The 20,379-nt window shown below is 34.7% G+C and overlaps 4 protein-coding genes across 7 annotated transcripts; 2 read left to right on the top strand and 2 right to left on the bottom strand.

Moving 5' to 3' along the window:
- Nucleotides 1-154: 154 nt before the first annotated feature.
- Nucleotides 155-5,498, bottom strand: LOC101202917 (glycine-rich RNA-binding protein RZ1C). 3 transcript variants are annotated; one of them, XM_011657567.2, is made up of 4 exons: nt 5,371-5,498; nt 5,067-5,211; nt 1,182-1,693; nt 155-974 (listed from the first exon to the last, which is right to left on the bottom strand). In XM_011657567.2, exons 2-4 carry the CDS (start codon nt 5,175-5,177, stop codon nt 737-739), a joined length of 861 nt encoding a protein of 286 aa, XP_011655869.1. In that variant the 5' UTR covers nt 5,178-5,211; nt 5,371-5,498; the 3' UTR covers nt 155-736. The 3 variants fall into 3 exon arrangements, with proteins under 3 accessions (XP_011655869.1, XP_004142412.1, XP_031741293.1); XM_004142364.3 differs by having other exon boundaries at nt 5,309-5,373; XM_031885433.1 differs by lacking the exons at nt 5,067-5,211; nt 5,371-5,498 and adding an exon at nt 2,439-5,059.
- Nucleotides 5,499-6,316: 818 nt separating this feature from the next.
- LOC101203151 (ACT domain-containing protein ACR10) lies at nt 6,317-9,715 on the bottom strand. 2 transcript variants are annotated; one of them, XM_004142365.3, is made up of 6 exons: nt 9,173-9,714; nt 8,604-8,825; nt 7,956-8,061; nt 7,225-7,561; nt 6,769-7,053; nt 6,317-6,678 (listed from the first exon to the last, which is right to left on the bottom strand). In XM_004142365.3, the coding sequence occupies exons 1-6, from the start codon at nt 9,324-9,326 to the stop codon at nt 6,544-6,546; spliced, it is 1,239 nt and encodes a 412-aa protein (XP_004142413.1). In that variant the 5' UTR covers nt 9,327-9,714; the 3' UTR covers nt 6,317-6,543. The 2 variants fall into 2 exon arrangements, with proteins under 2 accessions (XP_004142413.1, XP_031742226.1); XM_031886366.1 differs by lacking the exon at nt 8,604-8,825 and having other exon boundaries at nt 6,355-6,678; nt 9,173-9,715.
- A 5,047-nt stretch (nt 9,716-14,762) lies between these two features.
- On the top strand, nt 14,763-16,341 carry LOC101203809 (probable cysteine protease RD19D). The gene is made up of 3 exons (XM_004142449.3): nt 14,763-15,365; nt 15,479-15,598; nt 15,683-16,341. Exons 1-3 carry the CDS (start codon nt 14,769-14,771, stop codon nt 16,193-16,195), a joined length of 1,230 nt encoding a protein of 409 aa, XP_004142497.3. The 5' UTR covers nt 14,763-14,768; the 3' UTR covers nt 16,196-16,341.
- Nucleotides 16,342-16,540: 199 nt separating this feature from the next.
- LOC101205440 lies at nt 16,541-20,072 on the top strand. The gene is made up of 8 exons (XM_004142375.2): nt 16,541-16,776; nt 17,041-17,114; nt 17,465-17,506; nt 17,991-18,032; nt 18,271-18,354; nt 18,861-18,948; nt 19,423-19,520; nt 19,800-20,072. The coding sequence occupies exons 1-8, from the start codon at nt 16,602-16,604 to the stop codon at nt 19,827-19,829; spliced, it is 633 nt and encodes a 210-aa protein (XP_004142423.1). The 5' UTR covers nt 16,541-16,601; the 3' UTR covers nt 19,830-20,072.
- Nucleotides 20,073-20,379: the final 307 nt, after the last annotated feature.

Raw genomic sequence — 20,379 nt, forward strand, 5'->3', positions numbered from 1 at the left:
AGTGAAGACGGTGATTGGCATGCTCATGATCTGTCGAAAACACTTGGACAAGTCAATTGAATTTATAGTTTCACTAAACCTCGCATCTCTAGGATCTCTAGGATGAAAAATCTATTATTGAATTAAAAGGAGAAAAACACGTTGGTGGAAGAAATATAGAATCGAGCACTCAAAATGTGCCCATTTTCCTTTCTCATTTTCCTAAAGTTCAAGAGAATCAGTAACATAAAATCGGAAGAAACGTTCAGAAAAAAGAAAGGGAGAAAGCAAAAAAAAAGTAATTCCAATTGAAGCCCAAACCAATATTTCTTCCCAACAGCCGTAGAGTTCGTTCTTTGGGAAGCCAATTTTCCAGCTTTGTCTCATATTTTCTTCGTCCATCATCATACCTCTGCTCAATACACGAATATGGTGCTACTGGCCTCTCTAGTTGTATCTTTGCTAATTTGTTTATGAACTATGAATCAAAGCCTTAAGAGTCCCTTCCGTTCGAGATTTGCCTCATTTTAGAAACCACAAAATTGTCAACTTAAATCTGTTCTCTTTCCATTCATCGTTCTTTAGAGCATTTATCTGTCTCTCTGAGCAAAAAAACTCTAGTTAAAACTACACAACACAGGAACAATCTGTCTCAGTCAGGCATCGGTACTGCAACTACAATCCTAGTAACTAACAGCACAACACCGAGCATGTAGTACTTTTGATAAATCTGATAATGTGTTAACAATAAAAACAGTCAATAACGATCAAATGATGATGGCCGCCCACCACGGTTAGGGCGATCATAAGGAGCTGGTCTGTTTCTATAGCTTCTTCCCTCATCGCGTGCAGGACCACCACTTCCATACTTGTCAACCCCACGAGGTCCACCATCTCTATAATACCCTCTATCTTTGCCATAGCCATTTACAGGAAAACGATCAGAATCGTTAGTATACCTACTGCTTCCAAAGCGATCTCCACCAGGTGGATACCTGCCAGATTTATGCAAAAAATCAGGAATGAGATTGGTTAACTACATGATATGCTGCAACGAAAACAATTGAGCAGCCATCAATTAATCAACAAAAAGAACAATATAATATTGGATCGTTATTCTGCCAATTATTATTTCCTAGTCATAATTACTTTAAACGAACAAATAATACCCTAAAAATCCACAGAAAAAAATCAGTCAGTACCTATCACTAACATAGCGATCACGACTGCCATATTTGTTGTCCCTGCTGCTGCTATCAAAGCGATCTCTATCTCCAAAGCGCCCACCACCATCATAACGATCATCCACATAACGATTAGCATCTCCAGCAAAGCGATCCCCACGATCACTATCACCAAGCCGAGAACGTGCAAGAAATGAATCTCCTCCCCTTCCTCGGCCACCACCAACTGAAGGACAATCTCTAGCCCAGTGTCCAAGACGCCCACATTTGAAGCACTCATCTTGCCTTGCAGATCTATCTCCTCCTCCCCCACCCCCATAGCTACCCCTGCCACCAGTCGAGTACCCTCCCCCCCTGTAACCATGGTCCATATCTTCTCCCATTTTAGGTTCAGCCTTGTTCACTGAAATTATTCGTTCTCCAAACTCCTGTCCATGCATCTCTCTGATAGCGTCATCCATTCCCCGCCGATCTGAAAATGTAATAAAACCAAAGCCGCGTGGGCGGCCTGTATTCTTTTCCAACATGATCTACAGGAATGCCAAAGAGAAAATCAATTGAATAGCCAATAAAACTTAAATGAAGTCATTAGAACAGAGCTACTAAAGTACATCCCACGCTAATAAGGTATACTAAGTGAAAACTAGAAACCTGCTAGCCATCACTATAGTCTAACCCTAGATTATAAAGTGAATTTGTCCAATGTAACAAAAACTAGCATCAAAGAAACAGGGACGAAGACCACCACAGTTAAAGATAAACAAATAGCCCAGAGATCCCACCTCCTCAATGTTGAAAGATGACAGGCTTCAAGATAAACTCTACAACCTGACCACCAATATAAGGTGTGGTACTTAAGATCCCAGTTCATAGCCCATAAAAATTTGGAGTGGTCATAAGGTTAATCTAAAAGCATGGAAAACTATACCCAATATTGGGCTTGAAGCCCATAAGTAGAATTGTGACAAAGTTGCAAGTTATAGATATAGATTCAATACCAAACAGTTACCATAATCTAGAGATTTCAAACTCCAACAACTACTAAAAATAGAGGTTAAAACTCCATCAAATTATCATTCAGGACACATGGTTAACAAACCTACACTCCATTAGAGAAGCAGAATAACAGAATAAGTTATGGGTACAAGCAGGTGATGAAGTTTAGCCTATCACATGCTGTATACACAATAAAAAAGAGTACAACATCAAAGAGAACTCGTTCAAAGTAATTGATAATAACACCATAAAAATGTTTTTAAAAGTCTGACAACTTACTTTTTCTTCCGTTTATGAACTCATGGCAACATGTTACATAATTCCTTAACAAAACAAAAGCACCTGCACATCTTTAGGTCTATCTTCTGAAGTGAGAGTATCTTACATCTCTAGTCGCCTTTTATTCAAAAGAAACAATGCCATAAAAACATGGCTACATGGCCTTCTTCTGAGCAGTCAGCCATCCGAAAATGGTACTCAAAGTCAATCTTAACTAAAAAAAAAGCCCACTACAAACACTTCATTTGATTTGTGTATTACTCCAACTAGGTGATTTGTTAACCTCAATGTTGTTGTCAAATGATCATATTGGGACGTGATGTGAAGTAGATGGTGGAATAAATCTCAAAAAAGAAAGATGAATCCTTGAACAACATATCTTCCAGGATGAATGGTCAAGGAAACGCAGGCAAGAAGACACAGCAAAATTTCAGGCAATTGAGATGCCAACTTATTCTGCAATAGAGATCCCATCAGCTTGTGGACACAAGAGGCTGTACTAGAAAACTTGATGACCAACTTGCATAGCAACCACAGAATTCGTGGACAAGAGGCTGTATTAGAAAATTTGACAACAACAAAACTTCTTGCGTGGCAACCATACTTAACTAGGCACATATTCATATTCAACCCCTCTTAAGTTTAAATAGATTCAAAAATCGATGAATTCAAACTTTGCTAAGACAAAGACTGTCAATGAGTATAAAATGAGTAAACTAGCACATCAACACCACAGAAAAGGAAAACAGAACAGCAGCATTCTTGGCAAATCTTGAGAAACGACTCCAAACAACAGGAAAAGGATGCAAACAAAGGAATGAAAAACTACAGCTCCATAATTTCTCACGTTGCCACAACCTAAACCCATTCCTCTAAATAGGAACTGCCACTGCACCTACGGAACTCAAATTTAGCTTCAGATCCAATTGCTCTCTTGCAGACTGCAGTACTATACCCGACAAATAGACATTCATAATGCTCGGACATAACAGAAAACTGAGGGCCTAAGAACTCTGGAACTTTTAGATGGCAATAATATCGACATCATTGTCCAGGGTCCGGTCCATCACACATTACTTAACAAGCTCACCAACAAAGATAACAACTGATCAGAAAAGGTTCTCAAGCAGACATTTAAAATTCAGCTGACATCATACAAGGAGGATCCATGTCAAACTAAAGACTACAAATGCAGTTTGGCCGATTCTTCAGAAAATGTCTGAGCTGCTAAGCCTGGCATCACTAGTACAATTTCTAGCCACATAAGCTGCTAAACAGAAACCAGTACAAATAACTTTCTGAGCATGCTCGGAAATGTAGGGTACTCTGGCAACTTCATCACAGAAAAATGAAATTCAAAGATGCAGTGTCCACTCAAAAGAATGAAATGGTTATTGATGTCCCAAAACTGTACCTTTGCATGCTATCATAAATCTTAGCCATAACACATGCACCACTGCTACATTTTCTTCTTCATCTTAAATCAAACTGACAACTCTCAACTCCAGTGAAACTAGCAAATGAGAAACCAGCTATCTCTCACTTGAATAGTAATTAGTCACGAACAGGAACGCGAAGAAAGAATTACAAAGAGGCAGACAGTACTTCGTACAACAAAACATTCCATCTATGAGATATGGCTTCTGAAAACTTTCTGAGATTATTTGACTTAGCAAACTCATTATCTGAGTCAATATAGCAATCTAGCCCAGACTTTCTGCCCCACGCAACATCTCGTAAACCACATAAACTTCTTCATTAACTTTTGGCTGTACCATTGATAAGAAGGGTAACCCAAAAATAAGTTGGGCTTAATAATCATCCAGAGCAAGATAAAATTCCCCATGAAAATACTAGAACATTTATTAGTCGGATCCTGAAACATTTTAGTGGCTTCAGTTTCCTCATCAAAAACATCAAGGAACAATAAAACAAGAAAGGTTTGCTCGAGCAGGCATCAGCACATCACTTGTTAATAGTTCCTCTGGTTTAAATCAAGAATGTCAAGTTCTTTTATCCCACAGAAACAATTAGTCGCTGAATTTGCATATTAAAATCCTACCAAACCCCAATCAGCTAGACCACAAGATTGAGTGAGTTAGCAGGCAACCATATTCCCAATATCCAGATGGTAGCACATTTTCTTAACCAGCAGATCTAAATCAAATTATACTTAAGCGCAAACAACCCTATGACCTTCAGCATCTTGATGCATTCAACTTTACATGGATAGTGAAACCGCTTCCCAAAAATTTCATTAACAGCGTCCTCATTCACAAGGGAAAAAGAAACGTCATCAGGAAGAGGAGGATGGAGAAGAAAAAATTATGGTAATCATAAAACAATACTGAGAAAACAAAACAAAACAAAAAAATAATGGCTTCAGACGGTAAAAGTTAATCTTGCAGTTCATCTGCAGTGTTTTTGGAAAAGGGGTGTAAATTTACAAATTATATTCTTCATATGAACATTAGCACGGAATGACACCCATTTTACAATTTCCTCTATTTCCTTCACCTATAAGATAAAAATGAACAACTTATTCCCATGTGTTCAGTTTAGACAAAGTCCAATGCATTCAATAAAGATCAAACTACAAATCAACGAATATATATAAATAAGGGTAACCTGAGAATCGATAATTTTGCCGAAACGATTGAAGGCATTCTCAAGCTGACGCTCCGTGATGTCCCATGACAAACCGCCCACAAATATTCGGTACTCTTCTCTTCCGGCCATATCAAGCTCCGGATTTCGGGGGGAAAATATCCTCCTGCACAGCAAAAACCCAAAAGGTAATTTGAGAAATAGAAGCAAAATTTTAGAAAAAAAAATCGGCGAAAACGAAAAGCACCCAGTAAATTTGCTACCGTAAAGAACAAATGATAGTGAGAATTTGAAGAAAGTGATGAGAGTGGAGAAAGGGCGATACCTAATTTGTTCGGTTACAGTGAAATGTTGTAAAAGAATGAGTTCCACTCGTTTATAAAGATTCCTCCCGAACCCTAGAAAATAAATTTCTAACTACACACCCTATTTATTTATTTTTCATTTTTAAATCAAAATGCTCCTCCAAAATCATTTATATAGAGAGAATTGTCAAAAAAAAAAAAAATATATATATATATATATATACACACATATATATCTATATATCAAAATTCACAAAATATTAATAAAAGTTTATCAGTAATAAAATCTAAAACTTTTGTTATAAATATTTTAATTTATTTTGTTATTTTTAAAAATACTCTCTTTTATATATATCAAAATCAACTTATTTTAACTAACATTTTATGTTTTCAAACACAATAGTTTAAATCTCTCGCGTCTGATTTTAACTTTTTTTAAAAAAAATACTTTATATATATAATACACCAATAATAAGATTGTTGTAGGATAAGTGTAAGATTTTAGTGTATTTGAATTTATTTTGATATATTTAAAAATACTCATTAAGAAGTTTTCAATTTTACTTTACTTTACAATCTATGTATATTTATTTCTCAATTTACTCTATTTTCTTAGCTATCTCTTGCATTCAAATTTCTCGAATTGGTTATATAATTGTTGCATTTTGATATAAGAAATTTCCTCCTTAAACTGGGAAATGTCAGGAGGTTATCTCGTTGTCTTTGCATCTCAAAAAAGAAATTAATTAAAAAGGATAAAATAAGATTCAATTAAACTTCATTGCTTTTTAATTATATAAAATGTTTTCTAAAATTCATATGATTTTTTTCGAAATAAAAAGTCAAACCGTTTCAATTAGTAAAAAATTGAGACCCGACCGAACCGAACCGCATTGAAAACAGGTAGAGAAGAGCATAGAAAACCGAGACATAAAATGGAGAAGAACCAATAACAGAAGAAGAAAATGAAGTATGTGAAGAAGTTTATGGATTAGAGCTTCAAGTGTCAAATTCAAATCTTAAATGAAAATGAAAAAAGAAAAAACAACACATTCAAAGCTTTTTATCTTTTTCCATGATGCAACAACTCTCATTTACACCCTCTGCCTTACTTTACTTTCAACTCTACTCCCAACTGTACAGTTATAAAGAGCTACTTCTGTAAAATGACATTATCAATTTCCTTTTTACTATTACCATCCCATCAATATATTTCTTACTCCCTCTTCAATCTTGTTCTGTTGCACCCATACAATGTCACCTTCGTCGAGCAAGATTCGATAAACTTCCCATTCCCGGCCATGGATCATGTGCCTCCCTATCTCCACCTAAGAACACAAAATGGTTTTTCAGTTAGTCGTAAGAGCACAACATCCATCAACATATGATTTGGCAATAGTTGGATGATGGATTAGTACCGAAAATATGCTCATATTGAGTTGTTTGAGTGCCAAAGTAATATCATGAAAAACAAGGGGGCGGCCACGGCCAGATAACTCCACAGGATTGGCTACTAGAAGCTCGGTGTCAGGACCCCTGCTCACCACAGCAGCTCGAAGAGGCCGTGTGAGTTCCATTCTTAGACGGGAACATAGAGCATTTTTCTTGTTTGGGTCAACTATCTTACAGCCATCTGATTGCATTGTGAATAACTCGATGTCACATTTTCCTTTTGAATTTAGATGGAACCGTCCATAGGAAACCTGACAGTCAAATAACCAATTTTTTTAAACTCAGAAATGTGAGGCAGTAGTTATAACAAATCTCATACAGGTCAATGAAACACATTCCAAAAAGTATTACGAGAAGCTGTACATCACACGAGTGATGACTGTGAGATGGAGTGCTTGAATGAAGAGAGGAACGAAGTTTACCTGAATATTGTAATCCTTCAAAGTTCTCATGATATCATACATAAGACCTTTGTGATCTAGACAAAGAAGTTGAATAACGGTGTGAGAACGGCTAATGGAATTGTCTATACTAACGACAGCGGAATGCGACGGAAGATGTCTGTTAGAAGGTCCATGTGGCAGCTCTAAACTGAACAATTCTTCAGAAATAGAGGAAGGTAGATTTGGTGAGCGTTGTGAACATGCAGTAAATTCCGGCCCTGCCAACTCGATCTCACAACTCATTAGGACATCAGCCAAAATCATTTTTAAATGATGCATTGTCTCCTCCTGCCTCTTTCTCGTATGAAGAAGTTCTCTGATTGCAAGAATTTTGACCCAAAAAGAAAAAAAACATCAATAAGAATTATTTGAGCAAAAGGCACACCTGGGCACATGCTTTATTAAAGTTACCACGCCTAAAATATGGTGATTTCTGTCGATGATTATGTTTGGAAGGTTAAATTTGGTAAGATCATAACGTTTCATTTTCAAATCATTATTTGGATTTATCTCTTGTTAAGGTATGTTAGCATTAAAATAATATTTTATTGGTACAAATAAGTTATTATGTCATGTATTTATCAAGAAAGCATTTGAAACCCTATTTGATTTTGCAATCTTTATTCTCAATTCAACATTCATACATATACTAAGGATCTTTATGGCTACACGCTTCAGCACAATGGAACACGATATCTTGAATGACAAACCTTGTATCGGTAATAAAGAAGAGGTCCATCATTTTTCCATCCGGTGCAGTGGAAACCTTCACCCTTCTTATTGTTAGTTCTAGCTCACAAAGAACCTCAGTCACATCTACAGGGGGAGAACATAACGACACAGGTCAATAGGCATATAAACCAATAAGCTTATCGTTTGGAGTAAATGCATGATGCATCAACAACACAATCATATGTATTTAGAGAAATGAGCTATCTCCTTGATAACAGGGTGCAAATGTCAGAACAATAACTCGATGAAATATGAAACGAAGTTATTCAAGCCAAAGGTAAATTGCAACCCAGCTAAACGACTTCATTCTAACTAAAACAAAAACTATATAGAATAAATAGATTACACCTCGAAACCTCTTAGGGTTTAACTAATTTGAAAAGTTTCGTGAATCATCCAAATCACATAAGGCCCAACCAATACTAACATTAATCTTTTCGAGAATGAATTTAGCAGATTATTCAACAATTTCTAGCCAAAAACTAACATTGAGAATACATATTGCAGATGATACTTATGGAACAAAACCTATAACAAAAGATCCAATAGTCCTTCAAATGGCATATATGCATAATCAACCAACCAACTTCAATTCTAAAGTTATCAGAAAATAATAATAATAATACCATGCAAAAGGCCTTTAGGGTGAGAAGAACACCAAAATTTCAATAGGAAAACATCTGGAGGTTTCTGTATCTCTTTTTCTTGTTGATAAAATCGTATTCCGGAAGTGGAAAAATGGGAAGGGCAGACTTCCAACAACCTCTTCTTCAACAAAGGCCACCTGGTAGTTGGCTTCCCCACAACCCACAACACTATATAACACCATTTACCATCTGTAGAGAAATCTGCTCCCAAAGAAAACATTACAGAACATGATCAAGACTCACGAGTAACAACAGGATCAACAGATCAAAGAGAAATAACATACATCTCTATTAGACAGATACTGATAATTATAAAAAGAAAGCTAGAACAACCCGTAAAGAAAGTAATGATCCAAGAACAGCCAACCTATTTGTTATCCAAGGGGAAAATCCAAATTGGGGTATACCAAAATCACAACAAATCTCAGAACCCACCAATGTTTTTGTATACCATCATAGAAATGCGGATCTAAACAAACAAGAATTCAAGTCCCCAGCAGAATAAGGATAAAACAAAAGAAATTAAGACAGGGGAGTAGGCTTTTTACCTCCTCTTGAAATACTCAAACCAAAAAGCAAAATGATTCTACATAAATCACATCCAAGGCCAGTCTTATCAGGGCAATTCACGGTGATAACATGAGGATCCCCTTGCTTTTCTCCAGAAGTAATAACTACAGAATCTTCATACAAAATGCCCATTTCTATAAACTTCTTCTTCTTCTTCTTCTCTTCCAATTCACTACACTCTGGCTTCAACCCTTTCCTTCTCCATTGGAATAGAGTGAAAAAATCAAAGTGGGTGTTCTAATTCTTGAATGAACTGGTGTAGTGGAGCAAAGGGATTGAAGATGGCGTTGAAAGAAAGTAAAATCTGGGGCAATAAACGAAGAAGATATCATCCGTGTCCCCTTTTTCCTGTGCTTGAACGCTTTTTCCCACTGGATTTTCTTCGTGAATTGGTGGTTTTATGACTAATACCATCAATCCCAAATTCTCTTTTCGTCTTCAAATGAAAAAAAAAAAAAATGAATACATTTTTTATGCTAAGTTCCTTCTTCTCGTGGCTTTTCGTCTTTTGGGATTCGGCAGTTCGTAGGGAGAGATTTTCGGGATTGTCTCTTTCCCACTTTTCTTTGCTTACTCCGTCGTGTAAATTCATGCATCCCTAAGTTACAAGAATTCACATTTAATCCATATCTTTATTTTTTTCAAAATATATTTATTTACGAACAATTACATCAAATAATAAAAACAAAAATCCCTCATTACATACCTTAATCACATATTGTTGAAAATTTTAATAATATGGTGTGAAATATAAAATTGGGTTTTTCCCATATATAATAAGCATCAAATGTAACACAATTCAATGAATAATGCATTAAATAGCCTTCTTTATTGTTTTGAAACTTTAAATTTCCACCTCTACTATCTTGTTTAATTTTTTTAAAATAATAATCATAATTGGAATTTAATTTATTCCATACCTTTATTGAAAACAATATAATTTGATGATAACTTTATTAACAAATTTCCGATCATAATATTTAATTATATTGAATGGTGTTAATGATTTTAGAAGCTTAAGAAATCTTACACTCCTCTTTGATAATAGACGTGTTACTTCTCCATTTGCTAATTAGTTTCGAAATAAAATCTCATACATAATACAGTATCAATCATTAAGCTAAGCAATATAAATCTCATTTCAGAGCAGAGGTTTAAAAGTTAATCTTATTCCCTTTCAAAAACGTGCATTTTTTCAAAGTGAATATCAAGATTTTATAGTCTTGCACTGACAAAATTAGAATCGTGACACATAGACATATTTATTAAGGGGTTAGGAGCATGTGTCCTCCCTCACATTTTCGGATTTTGTATTCTAATATTAATTTTGAACAGTAAGATTACCGTATATTTAAAATTTTACTAAATTAACACGATTCTGTATTCGATTCTTAATTTTTATTATGTTTGTTATATAATGCTTCCTACATAAAATTTATAGATCCCCCACTGTCGTAACATCGATGATAAAACAATTTTATAACATTGATTTATTAATTTAATACTATTAAATTATAAAGTTTGAGAAGTTGTAAACTCCACGATGTAAGTAGTTGATAATCTGTAGAATTGAGAGTTTAAGTTCCTATTTCTCTACTCTACTTCTAAGCTCGTAGAACCGAACACATCTTCACCTCATTAAATACAAAATACATACATACCATATATATATATATAATTTAATCTTAATTTTGTAACTTTGACCAAAGTTTAGAAAGGGATTAATTAGTAATTAAAGGAAGAAGATATTTTGGGGGGGGAGAGGGGAGTAGAGATATTTCAATACGGAAAACCCAAAGAAGAAACGGGTCGGATTAGAGAGAACGGATATTTGATTTAATCGTATCGTTTGGGGCTCCGGGTATGTTGGAATGGATAGATATTTTAAGAAATCGCATCACGATATTTTGACGATCCGTTCGGTATGTTTGGAACTACCGAACACGGCTTACATCCGCAACTATGATTACGCCACGTGGCATATTCTTTTTATCCAATCCCATGGAGAAAATGAAAAAACAAGGCGGGGGCCACTCCAAATTGAGAGAAATATATACCAAATTTAGTTATTTTTATAAAACCCTCATCCTAATTGATTGCCCTTTATAAATAATAATGGAGATTGCACCAACATTTAAAAAAATTTATAAATATAGTAAATTTTTGTTGATTGATTTGTATAGTTTATTAATATATACAACATCTTATGATCGATAGAATTTGACAAATTTTGTTATATTTACAAAAATTTTAAAATATTATTATATACTTAATTATTTTGAATCTAATTGTTAGAATTGTAAATATCCCTTTAAATTATGATTTCTTTTAAATCAATGAAACTAGACTTAGATAAAAATATTTAAAAAGTATAGAAAAAAAATTAATGTGTCTTTCGTTGATTTTGTTATGTGAAGTATAAATAGTTTGTCAGATTTTTTTTTTTTAAATAATAATAAAAGTACTATGACTTATTAATGATTTGTAGTATTGAATTACTTATTATATTCGGGGATTAAATTTGAATAGTAAGAAAAATTAATATGAATAGAAAAAATAGCATAACTATTTACCAGGTATATTAGATAAATAAAACTGGATTTTGCAATATTTTGGAAATAATTTTACTTTTTATAAATTTTTTTGAATTATAGCTAGTGGCTAAATATGAGTTATAGTGATCATACATTATCATTTCACTTAAGACTTAGCACAAATGTATAGATTTTTTTTTTTTCTTTCAACGTACCGGATAAGTAGAATGAATTTTGTAGCACAAATTCGTGTTAGTGCAATTTAGCTCAAACAAATTTTATTTTTCGAAAAAAAAGTTAACAATTTTGGTTATAACATTTATTCCACATGCCTTAAAACATAAAAAAAATGTTGCTTTTACGACTTTTACTAATTGAGTCACATTATTTTGAAAACAATTTTCTTTCACAAATAGGATTTGGTTCATCCGAGTAAATATAAAAAAACATAAAACATACTCAAAAAATTTAAAAGATCCTATAAATTGATACACTTATAAAAACTTAGAGGTATAAACTTAAATAAATGTTACTTTTTGTCCACAAGACAAATATCACCCTACAACGATACATTTCATATCTATCATGTAAATGTAAGTCCCTAATTAAAAATTACATATAGAGCAAACCATACAGATAGTTAATCAACCACTTTAAATTTGCTTTATTTACTTTTATTGTGTGAACAACACACCCTCGTTTTCATATATTAGGTAAACCAACCCCCTAATTAATGATAAATATTGTCATTATAGTTTTGGTAATTTGAATGACAATAAATAATAACTAAATTCATAACATTATCTATTTCAAACCTTGAATTTATAAAGGGTTAATTTGATTGAAATGAAATTCAATCAAAACTTAACTAACTCAAATCACTCTAATTATTTTAGTACAACAATTAGATAATAAAAAATTGTATCGATTATCACTAAGCTAAGTTCGATTTTGACCATATTATAATCTATACAATATACCTAAATTGTGATTGAAGAAATAGACATGTACCAATAAAATTCTTCCCCACACCTTTTTTAATTTGAAAACTTTCCCTAATTCGTTTAATTCATAACATTTCTCCCTCGTTTCTAGTGGGGTTTAAATAATTACTTTTTGAGGTGGCGAATGTCACAATAAACAAATATTAGGTTATACGTCACCGTTTTAGCGACATTTTTGTTGTTGCATTATTAAGCTTTTGTTTTTAATGCGATTAATTTAGATTTCTGTTTCATAGGAGAAGGGCACAAGCAACTTTGAAATAATAAACTAATTAATAACCCAACATGCTGATTAGTATAATATAATTAAATTATAGACTAATCATAGTCAATATTGTCGACTTGGAATGACTTCGTATTAAATTAATTAATGTGTACCCACCATTGTGGAGTTCCTTTATTAGATTTTTGTTCCATTGTCTCATATTTATCCATAAAATACTTAATTATTGTTTGAAATAAAAAATTATAATAATTGATTGTTACAAGATTTTAGGGCTCAATTAGTTTAGTGATTAATTTAATAGTCACTCGTACGTCAAAAATTTTATGTGGAACTAATTATTAACCTAAAGTTTTGTTAAAGCAATGGTATATATATATATCCATCTAAGTTGTGGATTTTACTTTGTCATACGGATGGTAAGCCCTCTAGTGCTCATGATTTGAGTTTTTCCTAAGTAAAAATTAGATCAAATGTCTCGAACACATCTAAAGTGAAGATTAGGGCTTTTTTCGAGTGGACGTAGATATGTATTAAATATAAGAATGTTATAAATTATACACATTTAAAAGTTAAATTTTAACACTTGAAATTCAAAGTTTTATGATTGAAATTCAAGGACCAACCTACTTTATATTTTTGCAATACATTGGGGGTGAACATAATTTGGTTGGAATCGATTTTCTTACCAAGTCGATTATGGGTTGATTAGTCACTTCAGTAAATGTTCATATCAGCTATGATTAGTTTAGTAAATGTTTAAACCGATTACGAGCATGAAGGAGTACAAAACGATCATTGGCCGGTCAATAGGTTGGTTTAAATTAAATCATTTGAAGCTTTTAAAAAATGTTGTTGGTTTGAAATCTTCTCAAACTGTCACCAACTGAATCTCTACTTGTTTCTGATTGACCATCTTCGATTTGATAAATTGATTCGATTTTTGGGTCAATCATGCTAACTCCTAAATACACGGGGTGGGTGAATCAAAACGTTAACTAAAATGGTTGAGATAGTATGAAAATATACCCATATTTGTGTTTGACAATGAATTTTTGCAGTTTAGCCAAATAGTAACATTATAAGATTAAAGTATCATTTTGATCGTTGTATAGTTTAAAGTTTGTCCAATTATAGCATATAATTTCAATTGGCTAAATTTAAACCATGAATTTTAAATAAATATTTAATTTAGTCCTCCAAAATTGACACTATATTTCATAAAAAAAGAAAAAGATACATGTGAATATGTTTTCAAACTTTATTGTAAAATAACGTGCATTTTTCAAACAAGTCGATAATAAAGTTTGGACGAAAAGTAGACTAAAATTAACAAATTTTAAATTACAGAAAGGACTAAATTGGATGTGACAACGTTATCGTGAGGTCTAAAGAATAAATAACAAACAACAAAAGAGAGGTAAAGAGTACGTCGTCGTTTAGAGGTCAATATTCTGACTTCTCTGTCAAACGTAGACGAAGAGGCAAATGCCACGACTCACACATGGCTTCCACGTGTCGCTTATTTAAGAAGACACCTATGTAAGTCACCACGTATCTTTCAAACCACATTTACTATTACACCCCTATGTCGGTTTACCAATCCCCACAAAGCTCCGATTCCTTTGAAGGAACAACATAATAATAAACATAATTTATATGTATTTTGTAAAGTTTAATTTACCATGATTTATCATATTTAGGAAAAAAAAATACTCAATCCTCATTCCATATTACTTGCAAAAACTTCTATTTTTTACGTTTATAGATAAAATATGAAAAATAATTATTAAAAAAGAGTTCTTTTTAATGGATGGACATAATGGTAATTGTGCAGTTATATGATTCTGTAAACCGCCACGAAGACAAAGCTAGAAAAGCTCCTTTGCCAACCGGCAAAACTCGGACTCGAAGCAAAAACAAAATGGCAACGGCGGTAACCCTCCTACTAGCATGCGCAATTAGCCTCGCATTGCTAATTTCCGCTATTCCCTCAGCCACCGCCCTCCGCCGTGACCCTGAGTTTCTACGCCAGGTCACCGATGGGGAGATTTTCAACAATCTCCCGGCGGGGAGCGAGAGGAAGTTCGTTATGTTCATGGAGAAGTACGGGAAGAGCTATCCGACTAGGAAGGAGTATTTGCATCGCTTTGGGATTTTTGTTAAGAATTTGATCAGGGCAGCGGAGCATCAGGCGTTGGACCCGACCGCCGTGCACGGCGTTACGCAGTTCTCGGACTTGTCGGAGGAAGAGTTTGAGCGGATGTTTATGGGAGTGAGAGGCGGCGCAGGTGGAGAAGGGTTGCCGGAGATGAATCAAGCAGTGGAGGTGACGGCGGAGGAGGTGAAGGGATTGCCGGAGAGGTTTGATTGGCGGGATAAGGGAGCTGTTACCGAGGTTAAGATGCAGGTAAATTTGGATAGTGTTACTTAATTAAAGGTTTAACTTAGTTCTTAATTAAGCTTAGTATTATTTAAATTAGGATTTGTTTATGATTATGATTAATCGTTTGGGAGTGACAGGGCACGTGCGGATCATGCTGGGCATTCAGCACATGTGGAGCAGTCGAAGGCGCCAATTTCATAGCCACCGGAAACCTCCTCAACCTCAGCGAACAACAGCTCGTCGATTGCGATCACACGGTCAGTACTCAATACCCTTATTTCTTCCGCTTCCCCCATTTCCTTCTCCAATTCTGAACCTTTCATTTCTCTTCCATTCCCCAGTGCGATCCAACGGACAAAACCGCCTGCAACAACGGCTGCAACGGCGGCCTAATGACCAACGCCTACAAATACCTAATCCAATCCGGCGGACTCGAGGAAGAATCTTCATACCCTTACACCGGCCGCAGCGGCCAATGCAATTTCCAATCCGATAAAATCGCAGTAAAGGTTTCCAATTTCACCACCATCCCCATCGACGAAAACCAGATTGCTGCTCATCTGGTCCGCAGCGGCCCGCTTGCCGTCGGCCTTAATGCCGTGTTCATGCAGACATACATCGGCGGTGTATCCTGTCCGTTGATCTGCGGGAAGAGATTCGTTAACCACGGCGTGCTTATGGTCGGGTACGGCGACGAAGGGTTCTCGATTCTTCGGTTCAGGAAATTGCCGTACTGGGTTATAAAAAATTCTTGGGGAGAACGGTGGGGTGAACATGGTTACTATCGGCTCTGCCGCGGCCATGGTATGTGTGGCATTAATACCATGGTTTCGGCCGTCGTCACTCAGGCTTAGATTTAATTTTGGGATATGGTTTTTCTTTCTATACTATTCTAGGGGATATGTAATTCCATTTGCAAGTGTTTTTCTTTAATCCATGGACTTTATTTTATAGAACTACTTTCACTAATGGCTAAAGTATATATTTTTTTAATTAGCAATGAGTGTTCTTTTAATTAGTTTTACAATTACTTGTTATGTAATTTTGGGAAGAATTTAAATTTGACCGTCCAAATTTAAAATGTGTTCAATTTGGAGCAAAAATCAATCAAATTGCCAAATTTTGGTGTGGATGATTTGAACAATTAATTTATATATTATACATTATGTTATTTATACGAAACAAGACTATATCAAACTATAACTAGTAATATTGATTCAACAGCGCGACGTTGGGGATAAGACACGAACTACGGAGCCAATGGCTTCATCTCTAACCTTCTCTCCCTATCCATTTTTGAACTCCCGCACCCTTCGGACAAGCTTATTTCATTTCATCAATGGCGCTTCTTCCAAAATTTCACCTCTATCCGCTTCCTCTACGTGTAATCCCCTCAAGTTAAAGGTCCGACGAACTTTCAAAGCATCTTCTGAAGGTTTGTTCACTGTTGGTCTTTGTCGATTCTCAAATTTGGAATTTATTCAGGTGGTTATCGAGAGCTGATGTTCGTCTTGGATTATCGTTATTCGTTTTGATTCTTGCTGGTTCTAAGTATTTCTCTCATGGAGGAAGTGGAATTCGCGTCTTTCCGATTAGAAATTGCAAACCTGGAACTGATTGTCCCTTGAATCACTTGGTTGTTCTATTCATCGTCTCGTATTCTTTCCTTGATATGGTACTGTTAATTTCAATTCTGCAGGGGCTTCCAATGAGTTAATGGAGGATGCGAAGTTTGTTCCCTTGAATGCTGATGATCCCAGATATGGTCCACCTGTAAGTTCTGGTTAGTTTCAGCATAATTGTTGCAATTTTTTTCACTTGGGTGTTCTTTTCTTGAAGGGAGGCATGGTATGTCTTTTTGTTGCTCCCTGTTCAGTGAATTTTTTATTTATTTATTGATGTTTGTTACTGTTCAAGATTTCGAACTCAATTTGATCATGGAACTGTATTGAATATCAGCACCTTCTTCTAAATTTTCATTGTGGGCTTTGTTTGCCTTATAGGGTTGTTTTTCTTTTTTGCTTCTCTTAGAGTATGAAGTTATGTCTTCAAACTATTTCCTTTCCTTTTTCTTTAAGGAGTAAGGGAAAGTAGTTTAAGATACAGACTGTTCATTATTACAGGCGTTGCTCTTGCTGGGCTTTGAGCTGGACGAGGCAGTGAAGGTAAGCTTTGAGGTTTCCCCCCTTCTCTGCAGTTCAACTCTAGCAAATTTAAAGAAGTTGAAGTACAATGTTTTATCCAAATAGAAAATGAATGTCATTGGTGGATTATTGAATTTTTACTTTTTCAAGGGATAGCAAACTTGTTAAGGGGGGCGATTCTGTAAACTAATTAGTCTGTGTTGTTTGGCTCACCTACAAATTATTACAACATTCGCTAGCCGATTCGTTTTAAATGTAATTTTTAACTGTATGGTTGGTTGAGGTTTGAGAGGGTTACTATTTGTAAATATTGGCTTTCTCTCTGTCTGAGGCTTCACGTTATTTTATGATGAAGAAACATTCAGAAATTTCATTTGAAGTTCTTGTATGTAGTCACACGGAACACCCCAGAATTCCTAGGCTTCTTGCTAATCCTTAGCTTTTGAATGCTAATATCGAAAACTGTTCCTGACTCATTAATTTTTTGCCTACATTTTGATTACAGATTCAAGAGCTTTTGAAGGATTTGGACGGTGAATTCATGCAGGTAGCGCATTTCCCCTCGCATTATGTTCTTTAGATAAGATGAAAGGGTGATGTTGGTTAGTGTAGTAGAAGAAGATATGAGATTCCTGTTTAATGCATTGCAAAACTAATTGTCGAAAATTAAGAGGCTCTACCATGGACGTTGTCTTATAATTGCATGTATACGTAATCATCTCTACTAATTTGTGGCACCAAAAGACCTACATCAATAATCTGCAGAACAGTTTTTGTTATTGTAGGTTATTCTTTGTACTGAAGATATGATCACTCGATCCCTGTGGGAAGCAGTTCATACAAACCAACCAGTTTTGGCAAAAGTGAAGGTCGAATTCTGAATTTCCTAATATTTGGCTCGTTTAGAGTTATTATGTGCTTGCCGGATTGCCTTCTTCTCATAAGAAGGATACTTTAATGTAATGTAGGAGAACATATTTCTTGGAAACCCTCGCAAATTTGAGTCTGCATTCTGAACTTTACCTTTCCTAAATTTTAAATTTACTAAATTGCGTTTCCAGCGTGATTATTCCTCTATTTTTTATCGGAGGAGGGATGTCGGCAACAATCTCAATGTTATATTATAATTTATGAAGGCCTAAAAAGTATGCATATAACATCGCCTGACATGCTGTTGATCATGCAACTGAAGCGATGACATGGTTAACACCAAAAAAAGAAAAAAAAAAATTGAAGAAAATTAGCAATGGTGTGCAAAGCACTCCTGATCTTAAACTTGTCACATAGTGTTTCCTTTGCTAATTTAATGCTGCAACATATCGATATAAACTATAAATTATCATCATGGTACTCATTCTGTATATTATTTCTTCAGATTGCCAGATCATTGCCACGAATCTGTTTCTTATCTGGTCTAAGCGGAGATGAAATGATGATGTTCATAGACGCTTTTCCAGAAACTGGTACTGAAAGACCTTTTTTCATTTTAACAAGTTAGAATCTTCCAAAATCCAAGAGTATATTAAAAGTTTGCAAATTTCTTGTACTCTCCCATATTGTCATTGTGCAAACACAATGATCTACCATCATTGGATAATCATGAATGAAATAGTTATAATCCATTCATCATTAGACAATCATCAACAAAATATTTATGATCACAACGCCAAAATCAAAGAAGTCTGATGAATCTCTTCCTCTCCCTCTCAGTACTTGCTACAAGAGTTATATCAGAAATTAACTCTGAACTTAGTGATAGACCTAGCCTCAATTCTACTTGTCAGGCCCACGACATTTATCTTAAGTAATTGGTCCAGACTCCACTCTTCTTCCCACACTTACGTGTATATACTTTTATAATTGGGGGCGTATCACTTGGAAGATGTCCTTTTTGATAAATTTCCTTCAACCTCTCTTCTCATTTTATTTTGGTGCAGGACTTGAACCAGCTGTATTTGCTGCTCTTGTTCCCAACGCTGCTAACAAACCAGTAGAAGAGTTAATAGAAGAGATCATGGGAGACCATGAAGCGATGGTAAGGAAGAACTCATTGTTTCGTTCATCCGAATGAAACTAATCCTCTCTGTTTGATCCCCTAAACTAATCCTAAGCTACCAACTTCAATTGCTTTGAGAAATAGATTCGTCTGAGTTGCTCAATTCTATAAATCTGGTATGGCTGTCCATTTCATGAAGCTGATCTAGTCCAAATGATTTAGAGCATCCTGCCAAGTTTCTTTCGAGTTGGTTATTATCATCTCTACGGTTATACTTTGAATGGCCCTACTATTAAAAACACCTTATGTTTTATGCAGACCGGTGCTACATCAGAAGGGCCATCATAGGGAAGCACTAAACCTAGAAAGCTGCAGATTTGGAGAATTCTCAAACACCTTCTGCCCCCTTTGTTCCTTTTGCTATTCTTTCTTTTGAAAATCATTCTTCTTTTTGTCTTAAATCCAATCTGGACTTGTCTTGGATTTTACTCAACTATGTATTATCCTATATGATAAGTTGTGTGTGAAAATTTTAAAAACAATAAAGAAGTAAAAGTAAGTCTGATTAGTTGTTTTGGTTTTCTTTAAAAATAAAGTGATGCGATTTCAAATTAACTTACCTATTTGTTATCTTATTAAAAGAAATAACAAATTAAGTTTTTCAATAAACAAATTTCCTATCTAAAACATGGAAGAATTTTGTACATAAATCATTGATTTTGACATTTGTAGTTTCTTAATTCCTATTAAATAATAAATATTGAAAATCTATATTCCTAATTTTTTTCTTAGTCCCATCTTTCAAACCCAATATTTGCTTCAAACATTGCTCTTTCTAAAGCATAACATATTTAAAATCTTTTTTAACTTTCTTTGTTTCAATCAGAGAGTAACAAAA

Source organism: Cucumis sativus, chromosome 5 (genome assembly GCF_000004075.3).
Source record: "Cucumis sativus cultivar 9930 chromosome 5, Cucumber_9930_V3, whole genome shotgun sequence".
Taxonomy (NCBI): Eukaryota; Viridiplantae; Streptophyta; class Magnoliopsida; order Cucurbitales; family Cucurbitaceae; genus Cucumis; species Cucumis sativus.